This window comes from Eumetopias jubatus, unplaced genomic scaffold (genome assembly GCF_037043125.1).
Source record: "Eumetopias jubatus isolate StellerSeaLion01/CBP00866 unplaced genomic scaffold, mEumJub1_p1.0 scaffold_14, whole genome shotgun sequence".
NCBI lineage: Eukaryota > Metazoa > Chordata > Mammalia > Carnivora > Otariidae > Eumetopias > Eumetopias jubatus.
The window spans coordinates 23,494,749-23,518,661 of NW_028274820.1; the positions used below are offsets into that span (position 1 = coordinate 23,494,749).

General features: G+C 42.8%; 2 protein-coding genes across 6 annotated transcripts in view; one reads left to right on the forward strand and one right to left on the reverse strand.

Moving 5' to 3' along the window:
• CCDC146 (coiled-coil domain containing 146) overlaps window positions 1-11,434 on the forward strand; it is a 103,223-nt gene extending 91,789 nt beyond the window's left edge. Inside the window, exons 14-18 of the mRNA XM_028117895.2 lie at window positions 1,012-1,240; window positions 5,681-5,809; window positions 6,364-6,501; window positions 9,879-10,127; window positions 11,206-11,434. Coding sequence (XP_027973696.1) covers window positions 1,012-1,240; window positions 5,681-5,809; window positions 6,364-6,501; window positions 9,879-10,127; window positions 11,206-11,409 — 949 coding nt within the window. The 3' untranslated portion in view covers window positions 11,410-11,434. The remainder of the gene's footprint in view (window positions 1-1,011; window positions 1,241-5,680; window positions 5,810-6,363; window positions 6,502-9,878; window positions 10,128-11,205) is intronic.
• A 2,083-nt stretch (window positions 11,435-13,517) lies between these two features.
• Window positions 13,518-23,913, reverse strand: part of GSAP (gamma-secretase activating protein) — a 90,669-nt gene continuing 80,273 nt past the window's right edge. For 2 of the 5 annotated variants that reach the window (XM_028117992.2, XM_028117976.2), the window contains 7 exons: window positions 23,420-23,490; window positions 22,873-22,967; window positions 17,499-17,618; window positions 16,574-16,635; window positions 14,914-15,015; window positions 14,651-14,750; window positions 13,518-14,267 (listed from right to left, as the gene is read on the reverse strand). In XM_028117992.2, the coding sequence (XP_027973793.2) occupies window positions 14,176-14,267; window positions 14,651-14,750; window positions 14,914-15,015; window positions 16,574-16,635; window positions 17,499-17,618; window positions 22,873-22,967; window positions 23,420-23,490 (642 nt within the window). In that variant the 3' untranslated portion in view covers window positions 13,518-14,175. Of the gene's footprint in view, window positions 14,268-14,650; window positions 14,751-14,913; window positions 15,016-16,573; window positions 16,636-16,771; window positions 16,905-17,498; window positions 17,619-22,872; window positions 22,968-23,419; window positions 23,491-23,913 lie in introns of those variants that run through there. The other 3 variants (XM_028117985.2, XM_088018612.1, XR_003611536.2) reach the window with 3 other exon arrangements.

The window sequence follows — 23,913 nt, forward strand, 5'->3', positions numbered from 1 at the left end:
CATCTAAAGCTGTGTGCTAAGCTTTGGACCCCGAAGTTACAAAAAGGTGGTAAATAAAGCATTGCTCCGAGCTTCTGTTGTCAAGAGAAATGAGAGGATCATGAGAAGAGCCAATAAACAGCAAATGAGATGAAATGTAGAGTTAAGATTAAGCAGATGTAACTATGTGCGCACATGTTTTAAGGGAGGAGAGAGAAAAAGAGATAAAAAGCAATTAAAGATGAACTCTGGGATAATTGATATGCAGAGTGTGGGAAGACTTCAGGGTGTGAAGAACACTAATTTTTCAAACTACTGGCAGGTGTTTTCTCTGGGAAAAAAGAAAAAAAAAAGTCCTCTTATATGGCTCCTGGCACAAAACAGATTATTTGGGCAGTGTGTTCCCAAGCTCTGGTCAGACCTGTAGGGCTGGAATTGGAAAATTCTTGCTTTGTTTCTTTCCCACATTCTCCTCACATGGAGGGGTCTTTCCCCTGGCATGCATACAAAGGACAGAATTTCGCCTGTTTATGGGGAAATTGGCATCAAAAATATTCAACTTTAAAAAGAACCTAATGGGCCTGGCAAGTTACATAGAATCACTGCAGAAACACATTCCCTGGCCCCCTGCCTGGGGACTTCTGGCCAGACCTCAGTTGGCAAGTCTGGCCCCATAAAAGGGTCTGCAGAAAGTCAGATTATGGGATCACTTTGCTCATGCCTGGGGAATGACATTTTTTCCCACCCTAGGGAAACCTTTGGGACTTGCAGAGATACCGTGACCAGCCAACTGCATGATCGGCTAGCTCAGGGTCAAGATGCTAACCAGCCCTCCCTCTCCTATCCCCAGGAAAACAAAAAGTGTGCAGTTTAACTAGAAAGCCAAGAGTATATATCTATTGTCTTCTGGAATTATGTAATGTTGATATATATTTTGTGCCCAGATCCAGAGGGAATCCCTGTGACTAGTAAAAAAAAAAAAAAAAGTGGTCTCAACATCCTCTTAGCCTCTGCCTCTCCTTTTGGCCGTAGTGGTGTTCAGCTGATAGAGCGGGAAGAGGAAGTGTGCATCTTTTATGAAAAAATAAATATCCAAGAAAAGATGAAGCTAAATGGAGAAATTGAAATACATGTCCTGGAAGAAAAGATCCGGTTCCTGAAACTGAAGATTGCTGAGAAACAAAGACAGATTCACGTGACCCAGAAATTACTGCCAACCAAGAGGGCCCTGGACGCGGACTTAGCAGTGCTCCAGATTCAGGTGGGGAAAACGTTCATCAGACACTTCCTGGGGCCATTTGCTTTCCCTACCCCCTCCTTTATTGGTTTGAAGATTATATTAAGTTCTTACATGTAAATTAAGCCATGCCCCACCTGGTACCTGTACAAACTCATGAGTTATATGTCTTCTTTAAAAATGTCACTGCTCCAGGACACCTGGGTGGCTTAGTTGGTTGAGCGTCGGACTCTCGATTTTGGTTCAGGTCATGATTTCAAGGTCATGAGCTCGAGCCCCATGTGGGGCTCCATGCTCAGTGGGGAGTCTGCTTGAGATTCTCTCTCTCTCCCCCTGACCCTCCCCACCCTCTCTCTCAAATAGATAAATAAATATTAAAAAAAAATAAATCCACTGCTCCAGGGTGGAATTTATGCTCAAGCATCCAGGCTACGGATTTTTTTTTTTTTCCCCCATGAAGCATTTTCTGCCTCCTTGGAATTCAGACCCTCCCAAATCCCAACTCTAGCTTCCTCATAGCTCATAATTTAAGGAATCTGGGCTTTCACTGCCGCTGGCATAACTATGTTTCTGATGCTTGCTTGAAAGATCTCAGGGACCATCTTGCTCTCTCATTTTTAGAACTCCTGCCCCCTGAAGCTGAGATTGTTGTTTGTTAATTGGCAATCACATATAATTAGATTCCTTATTAACCCCTGTAGTTTCCCCATCATTTAATAGCCTGGTCTCTGACATAGTCTTTTTAAAAGTTGAATAAAACCAAACAGTTTAAACATGAAGTAATAAATAAATACATACATGTATACATAAAAAATGAATATAGAGCTACTTTCTTCACATGCAATAATCTTTTTTATTCCCCCTTGGTTGAAAATAGAAGAAAAAATTAAACTGAAAAGTTGGCGGCTTATACTTTTTTCCATTGACTTAATCAATGTAGCAGGAACAAATTGTAACCTATCATATGTTTTCTAAAATGTCAGGTTTGTTTTCAGATTTTTTCTGATGATAAAATTAAAACATGTTCAATTGATGAAGTTTTGGAAAAAAACACCAAAAATTAAAAAAATAAAATTCTATTCCCAAGGTATAATCACCATTAAAATTATCAAAAATCTGGAAGCGTTCCTTCCAGTTTTTTTTCAAGGTGTATAATAAGTAAATGGTTTTCATTAGGTCATACTGTGGACAGTTTTGGGTCCTGTTTGTTTTGTTTTGTTTGTTTTTTTCATTTAATCATGTCATGGGGATTCACATGACTTTGCGGAACCAGATGAGGGGTCCACCTTCATATTTTATGCCATTGGAATGTGTGAATGCGGTATCAACGATAGGATATTTCATTGTGCACAAATGTGCCAAGGTTCTGATTCCAGCATTTGTTTTCTTAGCCTTAAGTTCTCCTATTCGCTTCTTCTATAAGTGTAGCCCAATGTAGATGGATTGGCTGGAACACCCCCAGGCATCCCTCAGGCCTCCAAGGTAGCCTTCCCAGGATTCCTGTGGCCCTGACTCCTGCTGCTAGTGGTTCATTTGAGGGATCCCTTCATCATTTGGCATGCACCCCGCCTGGTTCACCTCTATGCCGTGTCAGTGCAGAATTCAGGACTCGCTCCTTCTTCCGCCTACCTACACAAAACCATTCCTGCAAGAGCAAGACCTTTGTCTGTGAATTGATTGAAGGTTTGGGGCAACAGCATGCTGGTGTACATTACAGAAATGTGAAGAACTTCAAATTCAATATCAGACATCCATGCCCTGCAAAGATCTGCGGGGCCACGCCATCACTGGTACCATCTCCAGGCGTGTTAGCCCATGCAGCACCCTAGCCTAGCTCCATTTCCCTGGCCTGTCTTTACACCTCTCAACCTCTTCTCCTCTCCACAGCCTCACCTCCCCAGATTCTCCCCTCAGGCACTCCACACTCAATTTTACAGAATAATTTGTCTCCCTCCAGCTCCTTCTCAAAACACAGCCTCAGGGTCATTTTTGCCCATACCAAACTATCAAGAGGCCCAGCAGAACAAAAGGACTTTAAATTCAGTAAGATCCACAACAGAAAAATTCTCTCTCTACTGTCTAAGCATTTTCTGTGTTAATTGCAAATCAATACTTCTAGTAAATGGATAAAATTCATTGTTCTTAAAATATATGCACTTGGCATTTTATTATATGAAACCAGTTATCTGGTGTGAAATATGAGTTCAGTTGACCCAAGAGGAAAATATTTATTTATTTATTTTTATTAGTATTATTTTGAAAGATTTTGTTTATTTATTTGACAGAGAGAGACACAGCGAGAGAGGGAACACAAGCAGAGGGAGTGGGAGAGGGTGAAGCAGGCTTCCCGCGGAGCAGGGAGCCCGATGCGGGGCTGGATCCCAGGATCCTGGGATCATGACCTGAGCCGAAGGCAGAGCCTAACCACTAAGCCACCCAGGCGCCCCAAGAGGAAAATATTTAAACATTTATGCCTGATATGAGCCTTTTCCATTCTGACTGCCCATGAATTGAGACATATGGTCTATGTGTTATCATCAGTTACAGGTTCTGCCAGAGTTAGTTCTAAGCTTAAGAACTGTTGAATAGAAAGTTTCCCATTAGTCTTCAAACTGCACTTAATTATTTGTCTACTCAGCACAAATCACATGGGCCCTTCGAAGGATATGATGTAAAATTTCGAGCCTTCGGCAAGTCATTTTTCTACCCTACCTTGCCCTGTTCGATCCCTGTCACATCCTGTTATTTGTTACAGCTGCAGTGTTTTGTGTTGTGTGGTTTTTTTTTTTCAAAATCTTCCCGTTTTTTGTATCATTTCCAGAATTCCCTTAAGGTTTGTATTTTTTCAGTTGTTTGAAACAGTTTTTAATTGTCTAACAGTCTAATCCAAGGATTATCATGAGTCATATTTTCCTGGTACTTATAATAATAGTTCCTTTTCAGGGATCTTGAAAGTCACATGAACTATTTTAGGACACAACACTATTTTGTATAAAAAAAGTAAAAAGGGGATTAAGGAGGGCACTTGTTGTGAGGAGCACTGGGTGTTATATGTGTGAATCACCAAATCCTACACCTGAAACCAATATTGCCCTGTGTGTTAACCAACTGGAATTTAAATAGAAACTTAAAAAAAGAAAAAGTAAACAGTTTTTCCTCAAAGACCCATGGGGAAATGAGAGCAATCAAGGCACTATTTTGATAAGCAAGCTTTGTATTTTTGTTCCTTCCTTAATTTCCTAATTAAGAAACAGAAACATTAAGCACTGTTAATAATAAATGGAATAATTTTGTATTTATGCTTGGTTATGTATATCTGTACACTTTAGCTCCATATTAAGGGCAATTAAGGAATGTTGAGAGGGAGAAAAAGGAAAAAAATAATTTTTGTCACCATTTTAAATTCTTTTTGTGACGAGGAGGCGAATACATGAATTAAAACTTAAATTCTACCCCTATCACTCCGGAACGTGTCGTGAAGTACCTGAGATGTGTTCTCTCAGTTAATGAATCAACCCCATTAGATTGGGCCTTATCTTCCCATTTGACAATTGAGGCAACTAAGGTTGAGAGAAGATAAATGATTTGCCTAAGTTTCTACAGGTTTTCAGTAGAAAAGTTGAAAATGATGACTCTTGGGGGAGCCTGGGCGGCTCAGTCGGTTAAGCGTCTGCCTTCGGCTCAGGTCATGATCCCAGGGTCTTGGGATCGGGCCCTGCGTCGGGCTCCCGGCTCAGCGGGAAGCCTGCTTCTCCCTCTGCGGGCCACTCTCCCTGCTTGTGCTCACTCTCTCTCTGTCAAATAAATAAATAAAATCTTAAAAAAAAAAGAAAAAGAAAATAATGACTCCTGGTTTTCACTGTGTTCCAAAAATGAAACTAAGTGTGACTGCCACTCCTATTTGGGAGTTGCCATATTTCTTCATCTTCAAATATGAAACATTATATTAGGCGGTTAGTACAAAAGATATAAGCAGTCCAGGCTGTTCCCCACAGACCTGTACACTGTATTGACCTAATAATTAAGAACTTTATTCTTTGGGAAGCCATTAAACCTATTGCCAACAAAGGGTTTTAAGCTGGAGTCTAGTATGTTGTCTACTTTGGCCTCTGTAACAACCTAAAATGAAGAGGTCAGGTCTGTATAGTTTGAGCTCTGCAACCACACAACATCCCATAGATACAACACAAAGGACTGGTTGTAAGGTCAGCTCTTTCTTTGATGACTCAGAACTCACTGCCTTGCTTCAGAGAACAGTTACAAGCAGTATCCTCATTGTACCATGGGTGAGCACACTTATTGTTCAACCCAGGTCCCGGCTGATGGGATGTTAAGAGTTCTCTTTCACCTTTCCCCGGATGGATCCTACCAAAAGACTTTAAAGCCCCTGGGCTATGTGGTTTTAAAAATTTACTGAGCAATGGAGTTAGTTTTGAAGTTAACGTTACCTTCTTTGTTTAATAGTTTTCACAGTGTACAGACAGAATAAAAGACCTGGAGAGACGATTTATAAATCCCGAGGATGAGAACAGAATCCGCTTCATTCCAGGGAAAGATATGACCCAAGAACAAATGATCAAAAAATTAGATGCGGTAAGCATTCTTTCTTATAATAGTGTCTGTTAGCCCCTTGTTGATCAGTGTCACAGATATCTGTGGTACTGTTTCATCTTATGCAGACAGATTTATCGCTCATCCCTCACTATTCTAGCTACTAATATAGTCCTTTCATCATAATCCAGTAACAAAACCTAAGCTTGTTTCTAATGCTTGCCAGAAAGAAGTAAAACCTTGAGTGGTTTCAAAATGCCCACTTTTGTCTCATAGCCCAAAGGGACAATTTTGGCATCTTCAGTGGATTAATTTGTCTTCCTGATGGGCCTGTATCAGAGGAATGGAAACATAGAAACTGGGTGGAACTGAGGGGTCCACCCTCTGCCATGGAGAGGAAGATTTCCCAGAGCTGTCTGGAGGGGGCTGGGGCAAGGGAGTCTTGACTTAGCCCAGTGCTGAAGACTTTCCTAGAGCTCTCTGGCAACTGTATGAAAGCAATCTGTGTTCATTAAGGGGGAAAAAATAGTGCTCTAATTAAGAAAGACTTTGACTTGCATGACTTTTTTTCCTGTTGAAATTGTTTTCAACTGTAGCTGGAACTACAGCTGGCCAAGAAGGAGGAGAAGTTACTGGAAAAGGACTTCATCTATGAACAGGTGTCTCGGCTCACGGACAGGCTCTGCAGCAAAACTCAGGCCTACAAGCAGGACACACTGCTCTTAGCCAAGAAGGTCTGCCCGAGAGCCTGCCTTGTCCCTTCTGCCTACACTCCTTTCATTTTCCACAGACTGCTTTATTTATCGACAGCAGCACTGGAGAGGTTAGGCTTTATGACTAGAGACATATAAAGTTGTAAAATTAAGGAGATAAAGATGAATCTTAGAAAATTGTCCAAAGTAGGGTTCAATCTTGTTCCCTGAATGAATATTCACTTGATACTGGGCAAACTTAAGCTTTTCAATGACAGTTTACAGGTTTCACTTAACAGGACACCTACTCAGAATATGACAATTACTACCCTTATATTTCATGTGCCAAGTTAAATCCTTTCTAGTTCCTTGTGATTAGAGGGCCTCACTTATCCAGCGGTCTGCATGAAAGCGGCCCCAATCCAGAACTCAGCCAGAACCCAGAAACGGACAAGGACCGTTACAAGAGAACAGCAATCACACGACACCCATGCCTAGTAGTCCTTGGGATGGAGCCACGGCCAGGCCCCACTAGCAAGATAACACTAGTAACATGGAGCTTCCTAATTTTATACATTAAAAGTATGAGGACTGCTGAGTCACAGCTACCCAGTCAGGCTGGGACTGCTCAAGCGGCACTGGAAGGGGCAGCGAGCAGGAGGGTGGTTGGTGATTTGGGTGAGGCAGGGCATCGCACCATATGGCAGTCAGAGGACGCCACCCCTCCCTTACGAGGCCCCCCCCCCGGCAGCCTCCCCCTGTGACAGCACAGGGATTTTAGTCAGCAACAGTTACTGAACCTGCTATGTGCTCCCCTCATGAGCGCAGATGAGGGTGTGAGGGCAGAAACTAAGAGGAAGGGACACATGGTCCACACCTAGTGTCAGGAGACAGGTAAAAAAATAAATCATGGTAACACACACACCCATGATGGTGGGCTCCTGGGGGCAGTGACTGTTCCTCATTCTTTTTTTTTTTTTTTAAGATTTTATTTATTTGAGCGAGTGCGTGTGCACACATGAGCGGGGTGGGGTGGGAGAGGTGGGGGAGGGGCAGAGGGAGAGGGAGAGAATCTCAAGCAGACTCCCTGCTGAGTACAGAGTCCCACGCAGGGCTCAATCTCATGACTCTGAGATCATAACCTGAGCCAAAACCAGAAGTCTGACTCTTAACCAACTGAGCCACCCAGGTGCCCCTGTTCCTCATTCTCAATTTCCCCAGTGCCTAGCGTGCACTAAACTCAAGAATTTATCGAATGAGTGAACAGTCATTCCCATTCCAGAAATAGTTCTGGCACACTAAGGAAACAGAGAATCATTATAAATATCAAGCCCCCTTTGCTGTTTTTAGTAGGCTTTCACAGGACTGCTCTGAGGACTTATGCCAGCCGACTGATCCCTCAGTCCTGGGCCTCGTGTGCAATTCACAACTTTACCTCAGAAAATAAGAAATATTAAGACTTCTTTAGTCTCATGAACTTTGCCTGAATTAGCATGCCCAATGTTTCTCTAAATGTTGCCTCCCTTTTGCAAATGAATTTCCCTTTCTTTAGGGGAAGTCTGTTTTCACTGAGGGCTGGCTTGTCAAAGCTGTTGGCAGAGTCTGTCCCGAAGTCAACTATAATGCTAGAGAAATGCAAATGGTGGCGATTGCCACCTGGGAGGGTTCCATCAGAGGAGTCAGCCTAGTGATTTATCTCTCCCCCCCGCCCCACCCCCGCCACCTTTCCCAACCTTTGGTGCTCTCTCCCTGGCTTTTTTTTTTTTTTTTCACTTGAAATTATGATCTCTTCATAGTAGGCAGAACTAGAAGGTAGAATGGTTCAGATCCCAGGTCTGTGATTTACCAATATTAGTGAGTGACCTTGAGAAGGATACATAAATGACCTTAAAACTAAGTTTCCTAATCTGTGAAATGGGTGTGATATCAGCTTAAGTTGTAAGCATTCAGTAGTTAAGAAGTGGCCAGTCCCTTGTGGGAGCTCAACAAGAATGCGTATCTCAAGTCTCTCACCTTTCCTAGATAGATTATGGCTCCTCTTGCAAATTTCCCAAATGAACAGAAAATGGCAAGTCCCAGAGCACCTGGTTAAGTGTCTTAACTCTTGATTTTGGCTCAGGTCATGATCTCAGCGTTGTGAGATTAAGCCCCATTCCCCATATTGGGCCCCACGCTAGGCATTGAGTCTGCCTAAGATTCTCTCTCTCCCTCCTCCCCTCCCCTCTTCCTCTAAAAAAAAAAAAAAAAAAAGTGGTGGCAGGGAGGGGACATCCCAGTCAAAGACTTAGAGCAGCCCAGAAGCCCAGAATAACACCATCCTTCTTTGGAGGAGAAAAGGAGGTTGGCTAGTTACACACACATACCCACAACTGATGAATTAATGAAATTTAAGATAATGACTCACCATTGAAACTTTAGCTTCCTAAAAATTACTGCAGTGTACAACAGTTTTTAAAATGTATATTCCCTATTCCTTTAAAGAGACAACGTATATATAATAATCAGTCATTATATTTTCAGAGAAAGGTAAATCACTGGCAGCAACATTTCTCTCTGCAAACGTAGACAGACCAGTGTATGCTCTATTAGGAGAAGAAACTGTTTCAAGATCAGGTGTAGTTTTTGGAAGCTCTTATTCATGTCTCAGTGTACCCTGGTTCAAAGGACTGGAGGATTAGAATAGAATAGAATAGAATTTATTAATTCCTTCATTCAACAAACATTGTTGTAATTGTGCTTGGTGCCTATGTTCCACTTAGTCCTATCTTTTAATTCTTTGATGATAACTAGCTGATGTGAAATTGTAAACATACATATAGAACAATGAACATTTCATTTCAAATTATTGGCCAGATTTTCCCCAGGTTGAGCTCATGCTTGCTTATGATCCAATAATGATGCATCCCAGGAATTATGATCAATAATGCAACCATAATGAGGTATGATATTTTCCATTAAAAAATCATTTCAGATACAGGACCTCTGCTGATTATCTTATATAAGTAATGAGTAATTTTTAAATAAAGTTTTTGTTCTACCAGGTTTTTCTCCACTGGTTGAGTGACAAATTAAAAACATGGCAAAATTAGGCCAAAACTTAGATCTCAGGAATACCCTGTCCCCTTCTCCTTATCACCTCTTAAAAATAAAGGGACTATTTCCCTCAGTGCTATCCACTTGGAACCCCAGTAACTAGATGAACAGATCTGTTTCTTCTCCATTCTATCCTTATTTACACAACCAGGATACTGGGTTCAATCTCTGAGATCTCCTCTAATTATTATTTTCTCTGAATTCCCCCTTAAACTCTCCTTCCTTGCAAGAATGCCCCCCACCATCCTAGACAGCCCTTCAGCCCGCCATTTTCTTAACTCTTCATGGAACATACGTAGTCTAAGCCTTGGGTTCTTTCATTCTAGATGAATGGCTACCGGAAAAAGATCAAAGATGCTACGGAACAAACAATGGCTCTTGTTGCTGAGCTGTCCATGAAACAAGCTCTGGCCATTGAACTCCAGAAGGAAGTCAGGGAGAAAGAAGACTTCATCTTCTCTTGCAGTTCCAGGATAGAAAAGGGCCTGCCACTCAATAAAGACATTGAGAGGGAATGGTTGAAGGTACTTCGAGATGAAGAAATGTATGCCTTGGCCATCGCTGAAAAGTCTCAGGTAAGTTTTGTCTTCCACATCACATTTGTAAAGTGTGCCAGGAGGGGCCATTTTCAGGGATTTCCATCCTCCCAAAATATATGAAAAATTTCCCACTCTACCACACACTTAGTTCTGACAATCATTAGAGAGGAGTTTTGCTTAAGACAGGACGTAGACAAGTCAAAATCATAGTCCAGAGTGCCATAATATTCTCCAGAAAACACTCATCAAGCACCAAGGCCCACCCCACAGTCTTATGTCATGGCCTATGTGGCTGAATACCATGGACTCCCATTGGCAGGACGGTGGCTGGGCTGGCACTGGTTATATCAAAGGTCTGTAGTCTCTGTCCTTGCACCCTGCTGAGAGCACACCTTATTCTCCCACATCTGGCTACCGGGGCCCCCACAGCACACAGTGAGGCTGCCAGCATCTGCCGGTTGTCACAGCCCTCTGCAGACTCTGCCCTTTGTCTGTGTCATAGGCCTCAAGGTCACAGCCGCCTTCTCCTACCACTGGCCTCAGTCTAGGTCTATCACTGACTGCACCCGCATGTGACCTTGAGGTTCAAAGCAAGTTGCTGACCACTTCTCTCCTCTGGTTCTACTTTACTCCTTAGTTCCTCCTTTGTAACATTTGCTCACCAATGACTTACTCCAGCCTTTTTCAAAAAACGTGGAAATACTGAGTGCTTGATGAACGATATTGAAGCTGGAATACGGTGAATTTAGGACCCACTAACCCGTTTATGGTAAACCCTAAATCCCGGGAACAGAGTAATGCTTGAGTAACACAGGTCATTGCAATGAGACGCAGTGTGTGTGTGTGTGTGTGTGTGTGTGTGTGTGTGTGTGTGTGTGTTTAGTGACGCCATCCTCATAATCTCCTGTGTGTGTGTGTGTGTGTGTGTGTGTGTGTGTGTGTGTGTGTGTGTGTGTTTAGTGACGCCATCCTCATAATCTCCTGTCCCTTTGGGAAAATATCAGCCAGCACAGCCTAAGGCTGCTCAGACCCAGCTGTGTCTGCTGGGCCCTAAGGATGAAGTGACTTCACTATAGTTTTCAGAGAACTAAAAAGGAAAAATTATTCTTTGCAGGAGTTCTTGGTAGCAGATAACCGCCAGTTGCCCAGTGGTGTTTACACAACTGCAGAGCCACGTCCAAATGCCTATATCCCAGAGGCGGAGGCCACTCTTCCTTTGCCCAAACCATATGGCGCGTTGGCTCCTTTCAAGCCCAGTGAACCGGGGGCCAATATGAGGCACATAAGGAAACCTGTTACAAAGCCAATTGAAATCTGAGCATGTGAACCAATCTGGGCTTCTAAAGGAGACACTTTAACCAGGCTCCCTTATATGCCCATCTGGAAAGTTCCAGCGTAATGGCTCTAAATTACAGACAAATGCAGTATCCACAATCGACCAACAACGGAGAACAACATGGCTTCCTTTTATACTCATCAGCTACTATATTTTACATGATGTTAAGTAGGACATAGAATTTTCCTACAATTATGCCAAAGCATATTTCTGTATTGTTCATCTTTTTCTTTTTCACTGTATATATTGACTACCTTTCAGAAATACATAGTAGTCTAGGTGCTATAAAAAATAAATCAATTTTCAATGCAGTACAGAAATTGGCAGCGTGGTCTTTGTTTATTGAGGAAGAAAAAAGCAAATACTATTCAATATATTAACTTGAAAGAGAAAGATAGAATCATTGTTTGAAAAGGAAAATATCCCAAGTATCACAGAGGTTATAATTCACTTTGTTAAACAGTTGCATTTGAAGTTCATGTTGGTAAATGTAAATCAAGTAAAAAGCACTAAGGAAGCTTGTCCTTTTAAAAGTAATATTATGGTCATTCTTTTTACAAGTAAAGAATCCTTTTGCTTCAAAAATAATTATGCCCTAATTTATCTTTCCTATAAATCTAAATTTTTTACAGCATTACATACAAATAAACCTGTGATTAAGTTCTGACTCCAGATTTTTAAAAATTCCAATGAAAACATTTATAGCTTTGCATGTGGCAGAGTTGAAAATGAGGCCAGTTCCACTTACTTCATTACTCCGATTTTATTGCATTTCACCCATATTTTCCTAATTCTGTTTTTATATTTTCTCATGTATGAAAATACCCAAGTGGATTTTAAAACTGATTTTACTTCATTAATATGTTCAAGCCATTTTTCATATTGGTGTCAGGTATGGATTTTGTGTCACAATTCTGGAAGTGAGAAATACCACATTCCTTCTTCTTCTTCTTCTTCTTCTTTTTTTTTTTTTTTTTGCTAAATGAAACAAAATCTGTTCCAAGCCCCTATCCTGCCAGAATGGAGGGAAATTTAATCTCATTCTCAGCCTACAAGTTAGTCCTGAATCTAACTCGGTTGTTTTATAAAGTTATTAAAAAGCAAAGTGCCTGTGATAAGTAACAGTGTGTGGTTAATACAAAGATACACCGCATACTTAAACACAGCTCCTGTGTTGTAGGAATTAGTAAGTGCATCAGGGATCCAAAAAATAGACCTGTAGGAACAACGTGAGAATGGAAACCTAAGTCTTTAACACAAAGGGATGGATGTTTAAGTATTACAGCCTGTGCGACGGGTGCATACAGAAGGAGCCACTGCGTGCTGGCGTGGCTGGGGGGTCACTGTCAGATGGACCGGTTTATCCGGCCCTTAAACACAAGTAAGATTTTAATAAGTGGGCAGGGGCTTCCAGATGGGGGAAATAGCATAAGCCAGGCTTGGAAGTAAGACAAAACTGTTCAAGGCCCAGCGAACTGCCCTGGCTGGAACAGCATGTTCATGTCAGGGAATTGTGTAAGGCCGGGATTTAGGAAGCGCTGAATGTCAAGGAGTTTGGGTCTTATCCTATAACGAAGGGCTATGAGCAGAGGGGCGACAGAACCAGTCTCAGTGTAAGTCAGATGACTCGGACTTCAGAAAGACACTGAAACAACGCAAGTATGAAAGGGTAGGGAGTGAAAAATAATGATCTTGAGATTTTTGAGCCTCTGTGACAACTACATATTTGACCAAAAAGGGAAATTCTGTAGGAGAGGGCAATTTGGGGAACACAAGTATGATTTTAGAAAGGAAGTTGAATTATTGTACTAGCTAGTGATATTTATAATCATGACAATTTCACAAGTTCACCCGGAGAAACTGTGGAGAGAGGAAAGCAAAGGGCACCGGCTGACCCCAGGCCAGCGACTACCGTTATGGGTCAGAATGAAGTCACTATAAAAGAGAGAGGGAAGAAAAAAGAAAAGTGGGAGAACTAGTTAGGTGCCCCCGGGGCCCTCAGAGAGGGAACATGCTCACGGACTCAGGATTCCCGGCTGGAATAGAAAGGCTATGTTCAAAAAACGAAAGACTCAGGCCAAAACCTTCAGTGTTTCTTCTTCTTTTTTTAATGAAAAGATATTACTAAGTCAACCTTTTATAAATACAAAAAACTTGAACATATTAAAGTACAGTTCCATCTGAACAATCACAAAGACCAATCCTACTCTCAATACCGCTATGTACACACTGCTGCGTATGACAAATTATTCTCTACTGGAAATAGCAGGTTTGACCCGGTCCAAATTCACTTCTTTGAAAAGTATCCTCTTTCCAAATAGCGTGCTTCTGTAACTAATTTTTCTGCTTGTCATATGTTACCTTCAACAACACATCTAGTTTTTTTCTTAGCACCGTCCCCTGCATTTTTTTAAAGCGTAATTTTATTTCAGAGTGCAATACAAACTCGCTTTTGGCCCGTGGAGCCATGAGGAGGGTAAGCCACTGAGTCATCCCTGAGGACACAGCGCCCCTCTCAGACTGTTGTGCCCCTCCCCCCCACCTGACTGCTTGTCTCCTTTTCAAAGCTGGGGTGAGGTAGAGCAATTTAGTTCTGTCTGAACAAGTACCAAACTGGAATTCAGATGGCTTAACAATGTATTCTGATTTTGGTTACCAATTTTAAAGAATCGTAAAGGACTCTTGACGGAGGTCAAGCTAATGCGCAAGATTAAAATACTGGGAGCAGATACAACTGCATTTTCTCTTTCATAAGCCTAAAAGCATTGTGGTGTGTTTCAGAGCTGCTTCCTCTACAAATTTTGCATCCACATTGTCATGTCCTTCAAGAGCATACAGAGCTGGAAAAATAAGGAGAAAAGAGTTACTGCGTAGCCATGGAACTTCTGTAATAACATTGTGTCTGCAGCTCACTGACATCGTAATTACTTTATATTTTAGTAAAACACATTACTCTGAAAATGTGTTGTTAAAATTTATTCTACCCCAGCCCCAAGAAAGGTCATTCGCATCAACCATATGGGTTTTGAGCCTTTTACACCCGCTTAAAACCTCAAAGGTGATTATTCCTTTGGTAATGTACTCCAGGATTAATCAGTGTGTTACTGATTAAAACTAGCTGCAGTAAGGACTACTTAGAAGGGGTATTCCAGAGAGAAAGGGGTCCACAGAAGTGAATAGGGACTGATGCGTCAACAGAAAAGCAGGAACGCCCTGATGTTACCTTGACTGGAAGATTCTCTATCTGTCAGTATTTCAATGAAGTAGTTCAGGGGCAGGAACTCCACACTGCCTGGCGACTTGTCAATCATAGAACTCCGGGGCTAAAAGGGAAACCACTTCTGGCGTCAGCTGATTGTCCAAAACAAACACAAACTTAAAAAAGGGGGCTGAGAACTACAGTTGCTGTCTCTGTGGAGATGATGAAATGGGCAAATAGGATCCAACAACAACATTGAGCGGGGCTGTGCTTGCTCGCAGACTCACCTCTTTCTTATAGTTTAGCAGCAGTCGCTTCACATGGTTCCGGGAAATGATGTTAGAACTCATAGGATGATCCCAAAGTCGGCAGATCTTCTGACCAATAAGCTATTATGCAAATTGAAAAATATGTAGAGCGGGATTTTTAGGGCAGTGAAACTACTCTGTACAATACTTAATGATGGATCCATTGCATTATACGTTTGTCCAAATGCATAGAATGAACAACACCGAGCGTCAACCCTAATGTTAACTATGGACTTTGGGTGATTGTGATGCGTCAATGCAGGTTTGTCAGTTGTAACACATGGACCACGGTGGTGGAGGATGCTCGTAATAGGGGAGGCTCTGCACATGTAGGGGCAGGAGAGTGGACAGGGAAATCTCTATAGACCTTGCACTCAATTATCCTGTGAACCTAAAACTACTCTAAAGAAATTAAGTAAATAATAACAAGAAAAGAATGGGAAAAAGTACAGAGAGGAGAATGTAGCTTATACTGCATTAAGTACATGTACCTTATACCTACTTATAATTTAAAAAGGATTATTCCAAAGTAGCTGGTTAGTCTAAAAGAGAGGCCCTTTATGTTAATGACCCTTGAAGAAAGGCCATTTCCTATGAGGTGTGCCTCTGAATTTTGAATAAATACTCCCTTAAATTCAACCCTGAGGAAAGTAGTTTATTCACTGATGTTGCCAAATTCTTTTTCTGAAACGGAGTTCATCTGCTACTTTTCAAAACTGGGTACCTGCAACTCTAAGTGAGGTCTCGATAGGAAACAAAAGGTTGTTCTCCCCAGTGTCCTGCCCAGAAAATTTTAATTCCCTAAGAGCTTGAGGCAAAGAAAAACAAAACAAAACAAAACAAAAAAACAAACTAAATGTTCAGAGACTTCCCCAGAGAGATCTAGCTGTGGAAAATATGCTTTGTTTTCTATCCTTGCCTTTGCTTCAGTAAGCTGTGAGGAGTAGAGGGTGTTACAAAGGAAAACGATTAGGTCCAGAAGGCAGCGGACATCCCTTCGTGGGAGGATCGTGCCAGAGATACAAGGGTGCAAGGTATGTAAACAGAGCAGAGAGCTGGCCCCGGGCTGGCAGGGTCAGGGAGTTTGCAGAGTCCAAGGTTCTGAAGACCTTGCTGAGGAATTTCATATTTTCATAGTATTTCTGACTCCGAGAGCCAATATCCCCCATCAAAACAAGAAGTGCCTGGCAAACCCTTTCTGTCATGTTTCTCGTTGCTCCTTCAACCTGGGAATGTGGTAGAAAGGGCAGTGGGAGGAAATGCAGTTCCAGAACCTTCTGACCTCACCTGGATTTAAATTTCTTATCAGTTTAAATGCCAAAAAACACCTGTTTCCCCTCTCCCTCCCCTCAGACTCATAGATGTAAATATTAGTGCAGTTTCCTAAGAGGGGAAAATGGCTAAGTGTTTCAGGCAGGCTGTGCCAGGCAGTACAAAGCCAGAGGAACAAGCATTTTGTCAGCGCGGCAGGGAACGGCCAACGGGCGTGAAGAGGGATGGGATTTCTGGGAAAGGACTGAAAAGTAAAACAATTCAACTGACTTTAGCCCAAAACAAGTAAATGCTCCCTTTGCAAGAAGGAACTGAAGGAGGTTCGTACCAAGGCTTATGGAGAGAATAAAATATAATTAAGGATTACCGGGGGAAGCCGCACAATGATGCTGAATTTTAGTTTTTCATTTTTCTCTGAATTGTCCAGATCTACAAAAAAGTTAGATTGGCAAATAAAACAAATCTCCATTTTAATATGTGAGCAAGCTAATAATAATACTTCAGTGGTTCATTCTGATAAGACACATTCCCCACCCTGGATTCTCAAGCTGAAGTCTGACAATACCTTGAAAATTTTGGTTTGTTGTCTGAATACAAGGGCTTTCTCTTAATGAAGCAGTTTCTATATGGCATGGAACATGGTGCTGTAACAGGCTTCCATTCACAAAACAATTTTACGAAGCGAAAACAGAAGGCACCTTGGGGAACGGCAAATACTTTAACATATATTAACAAAACTCGTCTATAAAATACCACAACGAATAATTTCAGCAAGTGATTACACTGGAGACCTTCAAGTTCAGATTCACATGAGCACTGCATCTCTCAGTCTCTCTTGCATTTCCAGTCTAAGTCTGCGATGACAGAGTTAATCAGCTGAAAGTAAGCCATTTCATGACATTTTCTTGAGAAACAAGCCTTCAGAGTCTCCTATCCTCAAGTGCCCTCGTGTACAGAGAAGGAATGTAATAGCTGTGTGTGGATCGAGAAGCCCTCTGGGGCCTCTTGAAGGTCTGAGGCACTTCAAATTAGCCCAAAGCCTGGCTACAGGAAATGAACTGTACTCAGCAGGACAAGCAGCATAATTTGCAGAGTCCATTGCAAAAGGCAAATGAGGATCCCCTTGTTTCAATACTAAGGATTTCAAGATTTAATGTGGAGCATTACCCCGAGCATGGGGCGGCCCTGAGTGCACAAGGGCCCTGTGAGACCACACGGGTTGTACACCACCAAGCCCGTCCTGATGGGGCTCAGGGCTGGGCAGGCACTGTGGCAAAGTCGGAGCCTCTTACCTTTCATGAGCCTTGTGACAGCCGTTTCGGTGAGAAGCAACACCCCATCATCAATGTAATGCAGCAGGTTATGCAAAGGGAGACAGTGCACGCCGAGGAGCGTGTGCAGAGTGTGAAAACCTAGGCAAGAGATTGGGAGGGTAAACAGGGTCAGCCAGCATCTCCAGGCTCCTAGAGGGAGCGAATTCAATGATGTTACTAAAGCCCTTAGCTCAGCGCCTTGGCACCGAGAGTCTAATAAACGCTGCTTGAAGACACGGTCCGAGTCTCCTGCTTTGTGTTAACCTAAGTAGTGTGCTGGGTAGATATGAGTTCCCAACAAGCGTGTGTGTCCCTTCCTAGGTAAAAAGACAAAAAGAGGGCAGGGCCTGCTCGATGAAAAACAGTTTTACAGTTTAATAGGTTTGCAATTCTGCAGTGATATGGCAAAAGAGAACAGTTAAAAGCCTCAAACGCCAGATGCCCAGGCTGAAAGGCTGACAGATAGGGACCACTTTGCCAACACGGAAAAATTTTGAACCGGTAGGGGACAGTCTATGTGCCCGACCTCTGTGTAGGCCCTAAAGAAAGGCTTTTGGGGTCTACTTGAACTAAATTATAAAAAAAGAAAAATTTAAATAATATGGTCAGATAGCAAATCTATAGGAATTCAACAGAGAGGAAGGCAACTCCCTCAAACCTAAGTCTTGTGGGGAGGGTTACTCAAACCCTTAGAAACCGAGAGTTCTAAGCACACAATTAATAATAAACAATAAAAGCAACATCCATGGGAGAAGAAGATATCAGTCCCCGAGAGAAGGAGAAAAGCCCTCTTGGAAAAGACAGCACATGAGCGGAGCTTTGAAGAGTAAATGCAATTCCTGGGGGTGGCAAGGAGGCCAGAGGATACACCGAGTGGAGACAGTAGAAAAAAACCACCTTGTCATGAGTAGACCTATACTAGAATCCTCCTGTGTTACTTACTAACCACAGGTAAGTAGCCTTTGTGTGCCTCCCTTTCTTCATCCCTAGCATGAAGCCACCAGTAGCTTTCCCACATGGCTGCTTGGAGAACTAACCCTAGGTCTATGAAGAGCCTAGCACATGGCTGAACAACAGCAACCATTAACAAACACGTACTGAGGCCTTCAATCTATGCATTGGCTAATTTGATCCTCAACACCATGAGGTGGGAACCACCTGATTCCCATTTTATCATTGGGGAAACCAAGATTCACAGGAGCTAAGAAAGTTGCCCAGGATCATATCATTAGTAAGTGGCCGAGCTGAAGTTGAAAGCAGGCTATGGGACTTAGCTGAGGCTCTTACCCATGACATTATCCTGCCCCAAGAACTGGTAGCTGGGTTAATGGGACAATATGAACAGAGGCCCAAAGGTGAGAAAGTATGGGGCATGTTCAGAAAGTACTACATGACCCAACTGAGTTGGAATCAGGTGTACGAGAGGAATGGTAGGAGGTAAAGTTGGAATTTATTTAACAAATCCCTTCCAGACACAAGACTAGGAGCTGGGTATACAATAATGAGGAAAACAGACCCCACAGCTGCTCCCATCCACCTTCCAGTCCGATGGGAAGACAATCAAATAATCACAAAAATATACATTCTTAAAGATGTGACCATTTTGGGGCACCTGGGTGGCTCAGTCAGTTTAGCATCTGACTCTTGGTTTCAGCTCAGTTCATGATCTCAGGTTCATGGGATCGAGCCCTGCCTCAGGTTCCAGGCTCACCGGGGAGTCTGTTTGAAAGTATCTCTCTCCCTCTGCCCCTCCCCCTGCTTGTGCACGCTTGCATGCTCTCTCTCCCCCTCTCTCTCAAAATAAATAAAATCTTTTTTAAAAAATGGCCAGTTCTATGAAGGGAAAAGTGCAGGGTGCTCTGAGTGCACACGACACGGACTGAATGCTGAGTGACAGCGAGGAATTTCTCATTTAGTAGGCTTTGGGGAGGGACACTGAGCAAGACAGAAAAAAGGATTTGAGTTTTACTCCTGGAGTATTAAAATGGCAACAGGCAAAGAATGGACTGGAGTACGGACAGTTTGCTACAGGAGGTACGTAAGACAAATGTGTTGGGAGGCCACTGCGTGAACCTGCGCCAGAAGTAATGAGGACGTGGACAGTGAAGCAGGAAGGAAAGGACCGGAAGCACGTGGCCACAGGTCCAGACTTGGAAGCTGATGAGGTGTGAAGAGGGAATAACAAAGGATCACAGCCTAATCTTAGGCGCTTACATGACAAAGAAATGATGTCCAAAGAGCAGGAACTTGAGTTCAGAGCAGTCATGGAGTTTTCTCTCCCTGAGCACATGAATCATGAGCAGTGAGGGACTGAGGCCTAAGTCCTGGCCACATCAAGGGTCAGATAAAGTGCGGACTCTGCCCACAAGCAGATGTTAAGGGGCTGACAACAAGATGACTCCGCTGGCAATCCAAAAAAAAAACTGATTTTCTGATTTTACTAACTAATCAACAACATGAGAGTTTCTTTTTTTTTTTTTTAAAGATTTTATTTATTTATGTGAGAGACAGAATGAGAGAGAGAGAGAGCATGAGAGGGCGGAGGGTCCGAGGGAGAAGCAGACTCCCCGCCGAGCAGGGAGCCTGATGCGGGACTCGATCCCGGGACTCCAGGATCATGACCTGAGCCGAAGGCAGTCGCCCAACCAACTGAGCCACCCAGGCGCCCAACATGAGAGTTTTCAAATGGATTTGGACATTCTTCCCAAGTTTAAAAAAAGTTATGAAATTCGTTCTGAAGAAAAGTTTATTAAAGGTTCCTATAGATTTCCTGGATTCGAAATCCCTCCTGCAGCCCTGCATCCATGCCTTAAAGATCCCCGACGGCCCTTCCTCCTCTATCTCCACGGCACAGCCCCACATCCAACAGTCTGCTCTTGGCTTCCTCTGCATGTCAGCTCCAGGCAACAGAACAAATTGGCTAAAAGTGGGCATCAGTTCCAAAACAGAGCTGTTCCAGCCAACTCTAATCCTCATCCTCCAGGGCTCCTGGCCTCCGCTAGCCCGTGAGGGGAACACAGGTCCCATTTAAATTACAACTGCCCCAGCTCCACACCGTGACTCCCTTTTGTGGCCCTCATTCCCTTTATTCTTTAACCAGTTGGGTTGCAAGTTTCCAACACTTGAAAATCAAACAGTTCTCACTAGTCCAGCAGGCTTGGAAAGCAAGCACACATACAAAAGTGCACGAGAAAACACCCTGTATTTACCCACACACGTGCACACCCATGTGACCCAGTGCCACTTTCCATGTCACATGAGGGAAACCAACGTTTAAGAGAAACGGACAGAGATACTTGACCCATGGACACAAACCATTAAGTCTACTCATAATAATTCTCAATCACTATGGATAATGTTTTTCCATGTTTTCCCTCCTTACATATCCCTGGGAAGGAGTGTGATGCTTCCTAGGAAGTAGAGTTTTATGGTCTCCTGGGTATAAAATTGTCCCTAATAAGTCACTTTCATTTATTTACAAATGGGGCTTGAACATCCATGGTGAACAAACCTGAAAGTGTCAACCCAATCCTCTACCAAGTCTTTTGTGTTGATGATTAAGAGTTGAAGCCAGAAAGTCATATATAGTTTTCATGAAATCCCTTCACTCTTTCTAGAGGGCACCTGGAAATTCCTATTCTATTGGGATAATTTAAAGTCCTCTATTCTCCTCATGAATGGTCACTGTCAGATTCCTATAAACCAAAGAAACTCCTTGTGCCCTCCAGTACCCGCATGTCTTATAAGATGAGGTGTATGGACAGAGAAAGCATGAAGGACTCCAAACTGAGTCAGATGTATCACAAATGCAGACAAGCCAGGACGTGCTATGGGGATTTCTGGGCCCATAAACAGTCAATGTTTTGGCATCAACTAATTCAAATGGAATATAAAATTCAAGAGGCAGCACAGAATAGTCATTAAAAGAACAGATTTTGGAGCCAGACTTCCTGGATTTAAATACTGGCTCTGTTGCCTAATCACTGTGTGACTTTCAGGCAAGTTACATAAACTTTCTGTGCCTCAGTTTCACCATCAATAAAATGAGAATAATATTAAAGTGGAGCCATATGAAAGTGCCTTTTTTTTTAGTCAAAAACTGGTTGGATATTGACAATTTAATGTGGTTCATTTTAAGCTCCTACCATTTAGGACTGTTAGGAAAACTAAATGTGCTTATTTATGTAAAGTACTTACAGCAACTGGCACAAAACGGGCACCATCTACATATTGGCTTAAAATGAAAGAGTAAAGGAATGAATTACTGATAGCTGATGCAATAGATGTATATATATAAATAAATTAAATTAAACTGGCTGATAAACATTATGCAGTGACAGTTACCATAAAGCTTAACACTCATCAGAACACATATGTAATGAATACAAGGCAGACAGGAGCTTATTTGCTTCTTATAATTAATACATGTTCCCAACTAGACTTCTGTTAATTTTTGCAACTGCTCCAATTTCTAGCACGGCACATGGAATGTAATAAAAAAAAAATCAACAAATGGTTGTTTGAGTGAACAAATGACCAATTAAATGAATGACTGCATACACATGGGCCAAGGGTGTTTTGAGGCCTGACTTGGTCCTGTTTCAAAATCCTGAGGGCGATTTTTAGCTTCCAACCACGTAAAAATCAGCTATTTTCTGACACCCAGCCAGACCCACTTCCTCCTGAGTGTTAACTTTCTCAATCAGATAAACTAAGCCTGCATCATAATAATTCTCAATCACTATGGATAATGTTTTTCCATGTTTTCCCTCCTTACATATCCCTGGGAAGGAGTGTGATGCTTCCTAGGAAGTAGAGTTTTATGGTCTCCTGGGTATAAAATTGTCCCTAATAAGTCACTTTCATTTATTTACAAATGGGGCTTGAACATCCATGGTGAACAAACCTGAAAGTGTCAACCCAATCCTCTACCAACTCTTGATATTTACAAGCAAGGCATTGAACCTTTTCTTTTTTGGCATTGACTCTTTCTTAAATAATAATTCTTTCTGGTAGAACTGTATCAAGGAGCTCACTTTATGAATGTGGCTTTGATCCTCCCCATGCAGAGAAAGATCTCCCTGCATCAGCTCCACTGGTTCCAGGTATTCTAGCGAGCCGCATGGGGACCAGCCTCGGCTCCCTAAAGTCAGTGACGAGCCACAGCAGAATTTAATAATCGGGGGACATCTGGTCTGCAGAGACCAATGTCAGGCCCATCTCTCAAAGTGACCCCAGACGCACAAGTTCTCAGACACAGGTCGTCTCATCCTTAAATGTGTAAGGCCCGGGGACCACGTGAAGAAGAAAGAACAAATGTTTTACAACAAAGGACAAAAGAGCCAAGACTTACCAGGAGGCAGAGGTAAAAACAAACTCGTAGTCGCTTTCAGAATCCTGGTCATGATGTGGAAGACTGTAAATTCAGCAGCACTGGCCCGCCTGCTGCTGGGTAAAACGACAGAGCCGCCGTCAGCCAAGGGGTTCATCCCTAAAACTCCCATTTGTCTGAGCAGTGGCTCTGCGTATCACACAGAGTTGGAATCCATGCTCACTGTGAAGCCTCATAAGTATGATGGAGACCATCAGCCTAAGGCCGAGAATCTAACCAGACACTGGGCACATAAATGATCGATTGCATTAACTCAAATTCCCCTTCCTGGCCGTCCTGAGCTCACACGCCCCTCCGTCCTCATCAACCACATGCCAGGGAAAGAGTGTGGTGAAGCCACAGGGCGGTTCCTTTAAATGCTGAGTACAGAACTAAGACAGCGTCAGGGCTGGTGACAACTGCTTTCAGTTGTTAAGTGCCACAAAAGCTTTGCCACAACAGGCAGCAATTAGAGTTGTTTTAGCTCTTTATACACCTTGATAAGGGAGAGGGAGAAATACTTGCGTACAAGTGGAGAACGGAGGGGTGAAGATGATGTTTCCTCCAGCTGGTCTCCAGGATTTGGCAAATGAGATCCAGCTGGAGGATAAAGACAGTCTGTTACCCTTTGCCCATACCCTCTCCCTTGGCGGGTCCCTACAGCGAGCCCTCTGCAGGCCTGACAGGCCTGTTCAGGGCAGCTGGTAGTTAGCCTGGGCCCGGACACAGAACCAGCCTTTCTGCAGGCAATGCTGACACACTGGAATCCAAAATGGAAAAGACTGAAAATGTGCACCAGAGTCTAACAGAGCCCCTTCTGTCTACACAGCCAGTGCCCCCGCTGAGCTTCTCCAGCCCCGTTAACAGGCCCTCAGTCACAGGCCCTCTGCCATCAGTGAAGGTCAAGTACAACTGGATTTGCTCTAGGCCTGTTATATGACAAAGGCCAACAGCTGACAGTGAGAAGAAGAGAGGCACAGAACAAGATAGAGGTCCTGAGCATCGACTGTGGAGTATGACCGG